We start from the raw sequence: 15,681 nt of genomic DNA, 5'->3' as shown, positions 1-15,681 counted from the left end.
TAGGGCTTCGGCTAGGGCTTCGGCGGGCAAAGAGAAGAGAAGAGTGGAGGTGTAGGAAAGAGTCGGCTAGGGCTTCCGCGTGAAAGGAGAAAAGAAAGGATCGGGAAGATTTAAGGGAGATGGGTGTTAGATGTTGAAATGATCGGACGGTTGTCCGATCAGGAGATATCAGGAGCCTCCTGATCGGTCCCTGGACCGATCCGGGAACATTCTGATCGGTCCGTAGACCGATCAGGGAACGATTAGTAGCCTGCTGATCGGTCCCTGGCCCGATCAGTGAACCTTCTGATCGGTCTGTAGACCGATCAGAAGGCGATCAGTGGCCTTCCCTTACCAGACTGACCTGATCGATCCCCGGACCGATCAGGGATCCTTCTGATCGGTCTGTAGACCGATCAGAAAGCGATCAGTGACCCTCTTTGCGTACCAGACTGACTTGATCGGTCCCTGGACCGATCAGGGAATCTTCTGATCGGTCTGTAGACCAATCAGTGTCTGATACTGAAATTTCTCCAGGAATTTTAGTAACTGAAATTCGTAAAGGTGTTCGATAATTCGTATAAGTTTCTCCAGTGAAACTTCCAAATCCAGTACCTAGACTCTGAAGAATCTACAAGCATAACTATTTCCTAAAGATCATGGTCTGAAATTTATTATAGCCCGAAGGTTTCAGACATTTAGAAAAACAGACAACTCAAGGTTTGAAACACTGAAATTTCCGACCTTATTATGTTCAGTTTCAAGTTTGTCAAAATATAACCAAATTGCTATCATTATTTCAAGGACTTGTCCTAGTTTCAATCAAAATCATGAAAAGTATCAATCAAAGGTATCAAACAGTTCATCAACCAAAGTTAAATAATTTCTAGGTAAAGGTCCAACCAAGTTTCCTTGGTTGGAATATATGAGTAAGATCTAGGAACCAAATACACATGAATTATGCAATGGTTTTCCCCATACTCAATTTATGTCTCTTCAACCTAATTATTCAAGGGATACATGATACATTTTGAATAATTCGGCTGATCCTAGCATCTCACCCCATTTCTAGCAAACAAAAATAATTTGTTAAACCTTATAGTTTGTGTGAGATGTTCCCAAGTTGCCCAAATTAATTTCCCCCTTTTTTTTCTTATCGTTTTAATTGTCCTTATTGATCATAATGGGGTCCTAATGGCCTATTGAGCCAAACACATTCCCAATTCTCTCCTCAAATGACTAAATTCATTTTCCGGAAGAGGTTTGGTGAAAATATCGACTAGGTTTGACTTTGACTCAACATATGTGAGTGCAATGTCTCCCCTAGCTACGTGATCTCTAATGAAGTGATGATGCACTTCAATATGTTTGGTCCTTGAATGATGGACTGGATTTTTCGTTAGGTTTATTGTGCTGATGTTGTCACACAACACTTGCACTCCCTTATACGAAAGCCCATAATCTTCTAGGGTGTGGATCATCCACAACAATTGTGATACACTCTCTCCCATGGCAATGTATTCAGCCTCGGTCGTGGAGAGAGCAACGCAATGTTGCTTCCGACTTGACCAACTAACCAATGATGAACCTAAAAATTAGCAACCCCCACTGGTGCTTTTCCGATCCAATTTGCACCCAGCATAATCAGAGTCGGTATAACCTATCAAGTTAAAAGACTCCGTATGAGGGTACCATAGACCTACTCTAATTGTGCCCTTAAGGTATCTTAGAATTCTCTTAACTGCAATTAAATGAGATTCCTTGGCACATACTTGATATCTAGCGCACATGCCCACAGCAAAAAGTATGTCCGGTCGACTAGCTGTGAGATATAGAAAGCTACCGATCATGCTTCTATATTGCGTTAGATCAACTGGTTTTCCATTCTCATCATTATCAAGGAGAGTGTTCGTCGCCATTGGAGTGGATACTTCCTTAGAGTCACTCATTTTGAATTTCTTGAGCATCTCTTGAGTGTACTTCGTCTGATGGACATAAATGTCATCTCGAGTTTGTTTGATTTCAAGTCCAAGGAAGAATGTCAATTCTCCCACCAGACTCATCTCAAAGTCACTTTCCATGTGAGTGATAAATTCATTCAAGTAGCCCTTGTTATTTGAGCCACAAATTATGTCATCGACATACACCTGGGCTACAAATATGTTTTCACCATCTCTACACAGAAATAGTGTTGGGTCTATTTGACCTCTTACAAAACCCTTTTCTAGTAAGTAAGTTGACAACCTTTCGTACCAAGCTCGAGGTGCTTGTTTAAGCCTATAAAGAGCTTTCTTGAGCTTGTACACGTGGTTTGGAACTTCGGTATTCACAAACCCCGGTGGTTGTTCAACATAGACCTCTTCTTTAATGAAACCGTTTAAGAAGGCCGATTTAACGTCCATTTGATAGAGCTTGAAGCCTCTATGTGCAGCAAAAGCTAGCATTAAACGAATGGACTCTAGTCGGGCCACGGGAGCATAAGTCTCATCATAATCGAGGCCTTCGACTTGACTATAGCCCTTGGCTACAAGTCTTGCCTTGTTTCTTACGACTTCTCCCTTTTGGTTTAACTTATTTTTGAAGACCCATTTGGTTCCAATAATGGTGGTCTTCTTAGGTCTAGGAACTAAGTCCCACACTTGGCTCCTTTCAAATTGACCTAACTCATCTTGCATAGCTATGATCCAATCAGGATCGTGCAATGCCTCATCAACTAATTTTGGTTCGATTTATGAGATCAAGGCGACCTCATTAGACTCATTTCTAAAGAATGATCTAGTCCTAACCCCTTGTTGAATGTCTCCCACAATCTGGTCTTGGGGATGACTAGAGGCTACCCTAGATTGCCTTGGTGTTGGCGATGCCTCATGAGTGGTCTCACTAGACACATGCAAGGGCTCAGTATTAGGTAAAGGATCAGACTGAGCCCTCTCTTGCCTTTGTTCATCATCATCGGAGTCAATTTCGATTCTTTCTATGTTTTGATCATTTAAACTTAGATTTCTAAGTTCAAATTGAATTTCTCCTACATCCCTTGATTGATCATTTATTTAGGAATTTCTTCAAATGCTACATCCGAGGACTTTTCAATCAATTTAGTCTTATTGTTGTAGACTCGATAGGCTTTGCTGATGAGAGAGTACCCGACCAGTATCCCTTCGTCAGCCTTAGCCGTGAACTTTCCAAGATGATCCTTGGTGTTCAAGATAAACACCTTACAACCAAACACCCTAAGATGTTTAATTGTAGGGGGTTTCCCAAACTAAAGTTCATGGGGAGTCTTTCCTAAAAACCTATGTATCAAGACTCGGTTTTGCACATAGCAAGCGGTATTTACAACTTCAGCCCATAAGTAGCTCGGTAGTGAGTACTCATTGAGCATGCTTCGTGCAGCCTCTTGTAAGACTCGGTTCTTTCTCTCCACAACCCCATTTTGTTATGGGGTCCTTGGAGTAGAGAACTCATGCCTATATCCTTTTTCTTGACAAAACTCTAAAAATCTATGGTTTTGAAATTCTCCACCATGATCACTTCTAATTGTTTTAATTGTTGTCGATTTTTCATTTTCAGTTCTTCTACAAAAGGAAACAAAAACATCTATGGTTTGATCCTTATTTTTCAAAAAGAAAGTCCATGTATATCTAGTAAAATCATCAATGATCACTAAGCAGTATCTACTTCCACTCAATGAAATAACATTACTGTAATCAAACAAATCCATATGCAATAAATCTAAGGCAGTAGATGTACTTACAACGCTTTTACCTTTATGAGACGCTTTTGTTTGCTTACCCTTTTGACATGCATCACATAACTTTATCTTTTGGTACTTGATGCTTGGTAAGTCTCGCACTAATCCTTTGTTGGCCAGCTTTCGAATATTCTTCATGTTTACGTGGGCCAACCTTCTATGCCACAACCATGATTCTTCTTCTTTTGACATGAAACACTTAGCAAAGGCATTAGTAGCACTTTTAAAAGATACTTGGTAAATGTTATCTACCCTTGTGCCTACTAGTACCGTGTCAAGTGTGTCAATGTGTTTGACCATACATTGACTTGAATGAAACTCAATTGTGTAACTCGTATCACACAATTGGCTGACACTTAGGAGATTAAAGGTCATCCCCTTGACTAGAAGGACATTATTGATTTGGAGACATTCGGATATATGAATATCTCCAACTCTTATAACCTTAAGGCTACCATTATTACCAAAGGACACATTACCTCTATTTTTGTTTTGAAGGGTAGTAAAGAGTGACTTGTCCCCGGTCATATGCTCGGAGCATCCACTATCAACAAACCAAGTTGATAGATGCTCCCCCTTGACAAATGCCTACAAGACACGAAAGATAGATATTTTAGGTACCCAAATCTTGGGACCTAATGCATCTACAATGAAAGACCTAGGAACTCATGCCTTGGTCACACCCTTCCTAGTCTCATGAACCCTAGAAGCATGTGATCTATGAAATTGGGTTCTAGACACTAAGGAAATGAAACTAGACTCCTTAGGTTGATATCCTAACCCAGCCTTGTTGTAGACGGCCCTTTGGGCATTTAGAATCATATCTAAGGTCTTAGAGCTAGTTGAGAATTTCTCAAGCATTTTCTTGAGTTTCTCAACTTCACTCTTTAGGGCTTTGTTTTCATCTTCAAGAAGCTCTTGATGTAGGTCATCAACCTCATCTTCCCTAAGAGTCTTCAAGTGTTCTACTTCATCTTTTAATGATTTAATTTCTGTTTTTGATTTCTTAAGCAAAGTAGATAAATGTGCAATAGTTTTATAGCATTTTTCTAAGTGAGGAGAAGTTACCTCTTCATCATCCGAAGATGATGAAGCCGCGGCTGATGTATCACTTCCGGAGTCCGATTCCTCCCTTGCCATGAGCGCTAATTGGCGAGTGCTTTTCTCCTTCTTCTCTTCCTCCGATGAGCTTGAGGAGGATTCATCCCAAGTAGCTTTTAGAGCTTTCTTCTTCTTGGCCCTTTCCTCCTTCTTCTTGAGTTTTGGACACTCGCTCCGATAGTGTCCTTTCTTGCTACACTCATAACATGTAACATTAGTCTTATCAACATTTTGATCAATAGACTTACCTTTCCCTTTGTATCTTCGGCTCCTTCTCATGATTCTTCTCACGAAGTTGGCCATCTCGCTTGATGATGATTCACCTTCATCATCGGACTCGGAGGAGGATGAGGATGTAGGAATTTCTTTCTTCTACTTCTTTTCTTTCTTCCTTCTTCCATCCTTGCTCTTTTCTCCTGCAACTAAGGCAATACCTTTCTCTTTTTGACCCTTGTTAGCAAGTTCATGAAGTTCCATTTCACAAAAGAATTTATCTAATTTAACAATTGAAAGGTCCTTGGAGACCTTGTAGGCATCTACCATAGATGACCACAAGGCATTTCTCGGAAAGGCTTTGAGAGCGTACCTTACAAGATCGTGATTCTCTACGCGTTCATCTACGGAATGAAGACCATTGATGATCTCTTTGAACCTTCTGTGTAGTTCACTTACCGTTTCGTTCTCCTTCATGGTGAGATTTTGTAGTTGGTTTAGGAACAAGTCTCTCTTGGCGATCCGAGAGTCTCGGGTTCCTTCTTGGAGCTCGATGAGCTTGTTCCACAAATCTTTTGCACTCACAAATGGACCTACCTTGACAAGTTGATCTTTGGCTATCCCACATTGTAGAGTGACCACCGCCTTGGCATCGGCTTGTCCTTTGCGGGTTTGTTCGGCGGACCACCTTGACGATTCTAGTTCCTTACCTTCTTCGTCCTTCGGAGGTGTGAACCCTTCCTTGACCGATAACCACATGGAGATGTCGGTCTTGAGATAGTACTCCATACGACTCTTCCAATATTGGAAGTCGGCTCCGTCGAAGTAGGGTGGACGATTGGTGCTAAAACCTTCCTTCATAGCCATCTTCTTGCTCTTTAGGGTGTTAATCCGGATGAAGAGCGCCTCACTCTGATACCACTTGTTAGGACCTTCGGATGGCTAGAGAGGGGGGGTGTGAATAGTCTCCACTAAAAACTCAATCAATTCCTCACAAAACCTTGTTAGCACAGCGGAAATAAACAAAAAGGAAAACTGATGCAAGGAAAGAAACACAACCCACAGCTTACACAAGTATGTACGAGGCTCGGGGATAACTTGCCCCTACTCCTCGGCGTGTCCGTAAGGTGGACGATCCCTTGATCTTTCGGTAGATCACACCCCGGACAAATTCCGGCTAAGTATTTCTCCTTCTCGGTGGAGTAACCTCTCCACAAAGTCATAGAAGAGATTTGAAATGAAGCACAAGACTTACAGAGTTCAATGGCCAAAAGAAATTAACAATGAATCTTACAGCCACGAAGCAGAGCGCAAAGACAGAAGGGATTCCTCAGCCAACACACTTGCTTCGGTCGACAGAGAGTTTCAAAAATCTTACCAAACCTCTCTTCTGCCTTCTTCTTATTCTGCTTTCTCACTGTCTTCAGCCAGAGCCGAATCACTGTCACCTGTATCGAATCACTGCGACCAACTCAGGCGTCGCCAATCACTCTTCCTCCTCATCTGGTTCTCTGAACTCACACCAATATCATCCATGGTCTTCACTGGTGTCTCTGAGCTCGAACCAATAAGCAAGAGTCAAGCTGTTGCCAACTGATCGCAGCCAGTGAACGTTGATGCTCCAATTGCACCATTTGCAGCGAAACACAGTAGAAAGAGCATTTGGTCTTATTCTTCTGATGGAGCTTAATTTGAAATTAAGCACTGGCACGACACCTGCAACTTGTAACTCAAAAATCTCACAGCAGATGATTTGATCAGGTGAATCAGAAATCGCAGAGAAATAGCAGAAGACAAACGACATTGTTGTGGATCGGTCAACAGACCGATCCATAGCCTTCCGGACCGATCAGGACACACCCTGATCGGTCTGGGATGATTCTGATCGGTCTGTGGACCGATCCCCCCTATCGCTCTGAATCCCATCGCATCCTTCTGATCGGTCCAGGTCCCGATCAGATAGCCCACAGATTGCTTCTGTGTGGTTACTGATCGGTCACGAGACCGATCAGATAATCCACAGATTGTTTCTTTGTGGTTACTGATCGGTCACGAGACCAATCAGATAATCCACAGATTGCTTCTGTGTGGTTACTAATCGGTCACGAGGCCGATCAGATGACCCAGGTATCACTGGATCGGTCGACAGACCGATCCAGTCAACCAAAGTATCACTGGATCGGTCAACAGACCGATCCAATGTCTATGTGTTAGTTTTGGAGCTTCCCAGCCCTAAACCCTAACGTCTTCCTGGTCCAGAGAACGAGCTACCGAGCCCTCTCTGACCTAGTCTGGAGAACAAGCTACCGAACCCTCTCCGACTTCCACGTCCGGTCCAGAGACCGAGCTACCGAGCCCTATCTGACCTAGTCCGGAGAACGAGCTGCCGAGCCCTCACCGACTTCGTCCGGTCCAGAGAAAGAGCTACCGAGCCCTCTCTGACCTAGTCCGGAGAACGAGCTACCGAGCCCTCTCCGACCTAGTCCGGAGAACGAGCTGCCGAGCCCTCTCCGACTTCGCGTGCCAAGTATCCGTGCTTGGACTTTTCCTCTCCACATGATTGTTGGGTTTTTCGGGCCGCGAAAATCGCTTTTCGCGTCGCGGAAACCCCGAATCACCCAAAGCCGTAGATCCGTGCAAGAAAAACCGAATGAAATACAAGTACGAGTTTCAAAAAAAAACCTTTAGATCTACTCCTAGATCTATGTGTTGAGAGCTTTACCCTTGTTGCGTGCCCTTTCGCGTTCCCGCTCGTCCAAGGAGTTGCCGGATCTCTAGACCGTCAAGCCTCGGTCCTCTAGAAGTATCCACACGGACACGTAGGTGGAGAAGACCTCACACAAAGGTGTGCTAGCACCTTGTGTGGTCACGGCAAGAGGAGGAGAGGGAGAGAGCTCTCTTGAGGAAGAAGAAGAAGAAGTAATGCCTTGAATGAAAAACAAATTTCATTCACCACTTTTGTGTGGCCGGCCACTCCATGGAGTGTAACTCCCATTCCACATTAATCACAATTAATGTGAAGCCATTAAGAGGTGTTGTGTAACTCCTATGATGTGGCACATCATGAAGATGTGGACCATTACCATTGGTCCACATCTTGCCACCTCACAATGATGTGGCAAATGAGTAACCTCCACTCATTTAATGTGGCCAACCCACATTAAATGCAATGGAGGCTTGTAACCTCCATGAGGTGGCAAAGCAAGATGATGTGGAACAACACTATTGGTCCACATCTTGCCACCTCACTCATGATGTGGTAAAGAGTCAAGTCAAACTTGACTCTTCCTCTTCCTCTCTAGTCAAGTCAAACTTGACTCAATCTCTCTCATGGTTGATCTAATCTAACCATTTGATTCAAGCCAACTTAATGAAACTAATTCATTAAATTAAATTGATCTAGTGAGTCATAATCTAAATTAGACTCATTAAATATATGAATCAACTTGAGTCTAACTCAATTAGTCCAATTTGGATTACTCTTAATCCAATTTGATTCATCAAATAAATCTAATCCTCTTGGTTCATCGTATGAACCAAATCTCCATCTAATTGTCCTTAGTGTGTGACCCTATAGGTTCTTGTAACGTTGGCAATGCCCCTAAACTCATTTAGGAGCATAAGTAATGAGCGGTATCTAGCAACACATCATTACTACCCAAGTTACAAGAATGTTGAGATTCAACATCACCTTGTGACTACTAATTGTGACTGATCCTCACAATATGTGACATTGTCCTTCTATTCTAGACATCTAGATTGATCAATGTGAGGCATAGACCGTGTCATCCTCTAATCAATCTAAATCTTGAACTCCAAGTAGACTCACTCAATCAAATGAGCTCAACATCTCATGTTGACTCACTTGGGCATGGCCATGCACTTCGTGGTCTAATTCTATCAAGAATATTGATGTCTCTCCCGTCATATGGGAGGGATAGATCCCATCTACATCACTCACATCCCTCTGCATAATTTGTTACATACCCAGTAATCGCCTTTATAGTCCACCTTGTTACGGGTGACGTTTGACGAAACCAAAGTACATAACTCCTTATGTAGGGATCCATGGTGACTTCAGGTCAAAGGACTAATAGTCATACTAATAGCCACATGAGAAAGTATATGACACTCATATAACGATCCATGATACTTTCTCATGGCGAGTCATTCAGTATACATTCTCTAATGCATACCCATGTGTCAGCTTGATATCTCTATATCCATGACTTGTGAGATCAAGTCATCGAGCTGACCTACATGCTAGTCTTATTGTATTAACATTGTCCCTGAATGTTAATACTCGACTAGGAATGATTTAGAGTAGTGTTCCCTATATCATCTCACTATCGATTCAACCAATCGATTGATATAGGTAAGAACCTTCTACTCAAGGACGTTACTATACTTATTTTATCTGGCACTAATACAAATAAGCATAATAACCAAAAACCAAATGCCTTAATATATATACAAGAATATGATATACATGAGTCCATACAATCATCAAATGATTGACTCTAGGGCTCTAACTAACAAAGATCAACCTTGATCATTAATCAGTCTGAGTTTAATTAATATCTGATACAAACTTAAATCAGTGTCAACATCAAAACAACAGCCAGGTCAGACTGTATTAACAAAATCAACTAGGGAAAATGCATACTACACAAACTTAATAGAGTTGAGTTTATTCACACTTCTTTAAACTATCAACCTTAACTCCAATTTTTCTTGAAATTTAATGGCTAGGCACATACACAAAGAAATTGGTAAAGCTTTGAACTATATATAGATTACTTTGACAAACATAAAAGAGCATGAAAGATTGATACATGTACTTTATGAATTCTACCAAAAAAATAAATAAATAAAAAGAAAAGAAAAAAAAATAGTGCTCGTGCTTTAAAAACCCCAGCTAGAGTCTTGAGAATTTTTCCACTTCAACACACAAGGATATATTAGAATTGGCAAAAAGTTGTTTGTAAGGGTTCCCCACAATAAATGAGTTCAATGCTTGAACACATAGAATATTTCATTGGTATACCCAACGTAATACTTATCGTTAAGATTGGACTTAGACAAAAAAACATTGAATTGCATAAAATCCTACACCAAGTTCATTGAGCTTTGATTTAATATAAGAACCATTCTAGGTGATATGAGTGCATATGACTTCTTCAAACCTGAAGTATCTATCTACATAGCCAAAATATATGAGGTTAATAAACAACTAGATTCTTTAAGGGGAAAAAATCATTTTTCTTGCTATTTAATGTAATTAGAAGGTCTTCATAAATCATTCACAAGAAAATGCAAAATTAGCACATCATTGGCAACAATCACGGAGTTCGAAAGACTATGAAAAGTAAATGGTTAAGCCAAAGAAAAATGTGAATGCTAGACATATCCCAAAAATAAGAGCAAACAATACTCTTTGAAGCAAGTCACTCTATCTGCTATTTGATTAATTCATAGTTCCTTCTGTCAATTCCAAACAAAATATGATTCCCGCACAACACAATACAAAAGATGTTGAACTGCTAATTCAGAACAAAGACTCTCAAATCCTAATACCTATCAACTGAAACTGTCGATCCAAAATTGAAGAGACGAAATCTATGCATCCAATTACGAGATACAACAATTACGAAAACAAAAATTAGAGCTTGATCTTCAAATCAATAGGAGGGAAACCCTAGCTCCAATAAATCATTCTGAACTATGAAATCAAGGATGCAAAATCATAGGCTCACCAGAGATTGCACGCACCTGTGGGTTCTAAGAACCAAAATCATTTGTGATTGGCATTTTCAGATGGGGATCAGAGGGAGTGATCTTTCCTTCTTCCGTCATTGCCGAAGTAGACGAAGGGAAAGAGACGGCAAGGTTTAAAAATGACATCCTTGGATGTGGGGAGGGAGCCGGAAGAGGAAGACACGTTGATCTCCTCTACCTCCGACACCATCTCCTTCTTCTGGCCGTCAGAATGTGGCAATGCGAAGCAGACCCTTGTCACCTGGCGAGGCTGCGAACGGTGCTACGGTGAGGGAAGAAATAAGAAATAGGGTTACCTTTGAGCTCCTCCATACTTGCTGTAGAGAGGGAAGAACCTGGCTACGTTGCAAAAAAGGAAAGGAAAGACGAAGAGGTGGGAGACGAAGGAAACCTAGCAACAATAGAGGAAAGGAAACCTAGCGGCGATAGAGGAAAGGAAAGGAAAGGAAAGACGAAGAGGTGGGAGACAAAGGAAATGATCGTCTGGGAAGGGAAAGTGTAGGTTAATATAGTTATAATATAATGACATTTATAAAATATATAAGAGGTCTAATATGATCATTTTTGTAAAATAATAATTAATTGTAAAGAGTGTCATTATAAAATATCTATAATGATATTTTTTATAAGTGTCATTAATAAAATATCATAATAATTTTTTTTCTTGTAGTGCATGCTTAGATCAGGACCAGGCACTCGGACTCCATTCTCCAAGCACCCGAACTCAAGGTACTTGGACTAGGTCCAACTGTCCGGGATGTCCCGGCTACGTTAGGGATTTGTTGCAATGAGGATCGGATTGGAGTTCACGTCAATAAGACTCCAAACACCCAGACCAAGTCTAGGCGCTCGAGACACGATAAAATATCAACGAAGAGCCGTTGCCGAATGAATTGAGACGATCACATCTAGGCACTTAAGAGTTACCATATCAATAAATGATTAGTTGTGACTAATAGACTATAAATAAAACTCTAGTCGTCGAAGTTAAGATACAACATATTTTGTATTTTTTTTAATTTTCTATTTTAAACTTATGTACTCTCACTATTATAAAGTATTTCTCCGTCTTCAATACTTATCGAAGGAGGAGTTTTCAATACTTATCGAAGAAGGAATTTTAGTAGCGCACTATTTCATAACCTTTGATTAAATTCTAATAAAGTAATCTTTTGAGTCTCTTTATTTTTTAATGTAATTTTTATTGTTTAATTAATTTATGTTTGTCTTTGTTATAGAAGTGCTACTTTTAATTACGAATTATTCATCTACCTCTGATCGATATAGCAGGACCTACACCTCATCGGCCTAATAAAGGCCTAACAAACGCCCAACAGAAGAATACCAGGAGACCGCTCTGGACAAAACTTGGCCCATAAGCTACAGCTCATCTTCTCGGGTCTCCCGAACCTTCGCCTCCAAGAAAAGACACCCGCGCCGTTCATCGGAATCCGAGTGCGACACGTGTTCGACGAGTGCCTTAACGCGGGACACGTCACCCGGTACGTCTTACTGGAGCGCTTCTGAGGTTTTTTTCTAATCTAAACGCGAGAAGAATCTCGTCGTCTCTATAAATATGGCCATATTTAGCGATTGAATTTCTTGGCTCTCAAGATAGACGGAGAGTTCTCTAGAACTCGAGAGAGGCGAAGGAAAAAAAAGGGATTTATCTCCAAGATTAGAGCGACAACGTACGTGAGGAGGTCTAGAAGGAGTCAAAGAGGAGGATGGCGATGGAACAAGAAAGGTACGGTTCAAGATCGAATCTGTTTCCGCTCGGATTCTTGCGGGGGTTTTGTTTTTCCTTTTCTATTTTGTGTGATTTGATTTGTAGCTCTGTGAGTGTGGAAACTGAACTAAAGTTTATCTATTGATTGGCAAATGAACATCCCTATTTGTGGTTTGGGGGAGTGAATGATAACAAGAAGTTCGTTGTCATCTTAGCAAGGCCTATCGATTGATGAGAGTTTTAATTAGTTTGACGCAATAGGCTCGATCTTGACTTCAGCATTCAGTAGTTACCTTTGGTGTTTCTGTTCTACTTAGTTTGTTCGGACGGCTCGAGTAGAAGTTTAAGGGAAATAGATTTGTAGGTAGATTGGTTAAGGACTTGATTAATATTGCCTTGGGAATGGATTGTGGAGTCTAAGTGCATCAAATCTTTAAGTTATTGATGTTTCTCAATGTCATTGAGCTTGACATCAGCCGGTGTGCACACCCAAATATAGACTTAATTTGGTTTTAGCAAAGCAAAGCAATACTCTAATTCACATGTACGATGAAGTCTGAACACTGGTTTTATCCAAAAAAGAAAGGAGGTCAGCAGTTATTAGCAAATTCAAAAAATATTTCCTTCAAGTAAGATTAAAGTTACTTTTGGTGAGGATGAAAAGGAAGCAAAAACAAGACTGCGAAAAGTTTTCATACAAATCAATTGATCTTGAGGGACAAGTGAATATGCAATCTAGTTTAAGAATTATTTTTCTCCTGTAACATTAATATCTATTTCTAATCTTGTTGGGTTTTATCCTACAATCTGTTCACGTTAATCATCTTTCAGGTTAATTATATTCCTCTTCTTGACTTTTGTTCTTCGTCGTGTATCAAAACAACATGTAGACACTAAGATGGATTACACGAGTCCATCATCTGCAAATTGTATTGATTTAGAATATTAAGTAATTACCTGCCTGGTTCTTTATTGAAGAGAATCTGACACGAAGGATCTTTGATCAATAAACTTCAGACAGCTATCATTTACTTTTTATCATAGTCCAAAATAATTAATTTACTTTTTATCAATAACTTGTTTACTTCAAGGGGATAATGAAAGTTGACTGTAAAATGGAGAAATCTGACAGAAGCAAGCGTATTGTCCTTTCATGGAAGGGAAAATCGCTTTTAGTTGTTCCTACACATTTTTTTATAAGCTCGCACCGCTCTTGGAAGACTGGAATAGCCATTTATTGACATCCTTTTTTTGGTCAAGGCTACCATTATTGCTCTTGGAAGACTGGAATATATTTGGCGTAATTTATTGAAAGTTGATGTATGCGTGTCTATTTATATTCATTTATTTGATCAAGGCTAATATGTGTCCTGATACTCTTTTTAAGTATACCATTATTGCTCATCACCAATGTATTAGATCCTATGTATATTTAAACTTGTATGATGTTTGAGCTTTTGACCTATGGCACTATTATATTCGCCAGCTTGTTTAAACTTTTTTTCTTCCAAATATAGGAGTACTCTATTTTCTGCCGCTTTAAATACTAAAACTATTTTGTGTCTTTTGGATTCATTTCTTCAGAAAAAAGAGACAGAGAAGGAAGCGTGGTTGTCCAAACTCTGTTGCAGACACAATCTCTCGCTGGAGAGAGCAGAACAATCAACCTGATGCACAAAAACGTATTCAACGTGCACCCGCAAAGGGATCGAAGAAAGGATGCATGCAAGGCAAGGGAGGCCCAGACAACCCGAATTGCAGATACCGCGGTGTAAGGCAGCGCACTTGGGGGAAGTGGGTAGCTGAAATTAGAGAACCGAACGGCATTAGTCGACTGTGGTTGGGAACATTTCCAACTGCAGAGGAAGCTGCACTTGCATATGATGAGGCTGCAAGAGCTATGTATGGACCTTATGCACGCCTCAATTTGCCTGACAGTCATGTTGCAACTACTGAATCAAGTGCAACGACGACGATGTCACGTCATTCGGAAGCTAGTGTTTGTGACACTGAGAAGGTGGAATTGATGCGGCCAAAGGTTGAACAGATTGATATGTCTCAGAATGATAAATTGTCATCGAGAATAGACCCTACGAGCGTCTTGAAATGTGAACAAAAAATGGAGCATGATCAGGTTGGAGATGATTGGCAGGTCGATGACTTCTGCCTGGAGGATCTGTTGGATGCAAATTTTGGTGTCGCAGATGGCGCAGATTACAGATTAGAGTGGAATGATAGCGGAACTTATAATTGGGTGGAACATGATGCTGCTTATATGCCATTCTACCTTCAGAATCCTGAAGAAAGAATGTTTGGGTACCTTACCGAGATGCAACAAGGTCATTTTGGGTTTGATCCTGGGTCACTTCCCGAGACGCAACAAGATCATCTTGGGTTCGATCCTAGTGACTTTATGATATGGCCTTCTGAAGAAAACTAGTGAGCTGGATCGATCTGAGGTTTTAAAGCTGCATGGATTAGGAGTTTTGCTTTGGGAATTTGCAAAATGGTTTGCCGTTCATGCTTTTGGTGATGCTTTGTAAATGTCTGGTGGCGGGTTTGGATGAATACACGATTCATTCACAAATTTTGTATTGGAACTTGCTGGTTTTTCCCATTTTAAACGAGGAAAAATAGCGCGTTCGATATTTTTGCTATCATATTTATAGTTCAATATTTTGGCGTGGCGCCTCTGGTTGTATAACATGAATGGAGAAATGATCATGTGCTATTTTTTGTTTTCTTGTTTTTCGTATCTAATAAAATGGCATAGGTTTAAAAATAAAGTTATCTCATGGTACAATAATAACGGTCGGAGTGTAATTGAATTAATGAGCGCTCACTTGATTTGATAAAAGTTAACTTGAGCTTATTTAATACGGCTCGATAAGATAAATAAATTAAATTTAAGTTTCATGATATTCGTTTTGTTAGTTCATAATATTCGATTTGTTAATTCAAATCAATTTTTAAATAAAAATAATAATAATTTTAATATTAAATTTATAAATTTTACGTTTTATATGAAATATATAGATAAATTTATTAAATTTATTTATTAAAATAAAATTATAAATTTTAATAAGATTATTATAATTTTCTTTAAATATATAATTTAATTTTTAATAAA

The 15,681-nt window shown here is 40.0% G+C and overlaps 1 protein-coding gene across 1 annotated transcript; it reads left to right on the top strand.

Moving 5' to 3' along the window:
* The first annotated feature begins 12,387 nt into the window (after positions 1-12,387).
* LOC122056391 (dehydration-responsive element-binding protein 2A-like) lies at positions 12,388-15,295 on the top strand. The gene is made up of 2 exons (XM_042618321.1): positions 12,388-12,569; positions 14,136-15,295. The coding sequence occupies exons 1-2, from the start codon at positions 12,550-12,552 to the stop codon at positions 14,989-14,991; spliced, it is 876 nt and encodes a 291-aa protein (XP_042474255.1). The 5' UTR covers positions 12,388-12,549; the 3' UTR covers positions 14,992-15,295.
* Positions 15,296-15,681: the final 386 nt, after the last annotated feature.

This window comes from Zingiber officinale, chromosome 3B (assembly GCF_018446385.1).
Source record: "Zingiber officinale cultivar Zhangliang chromosome 3B, Zo_v1.1, whole genome shotgun sequence".
NCBI classification, from domain to species: domain Eukaryota; kingdom Viridiplantae; phylum Streptophyta; class Magnoliopsida; order Zingiberales; family Zingiberaceae; genus Zingiber; species Zingiber officinale.
Note: the sequence above shows the minus strand (reverse complement) of the source record. Positions and strands in the feature narration are given on the sequence as shown.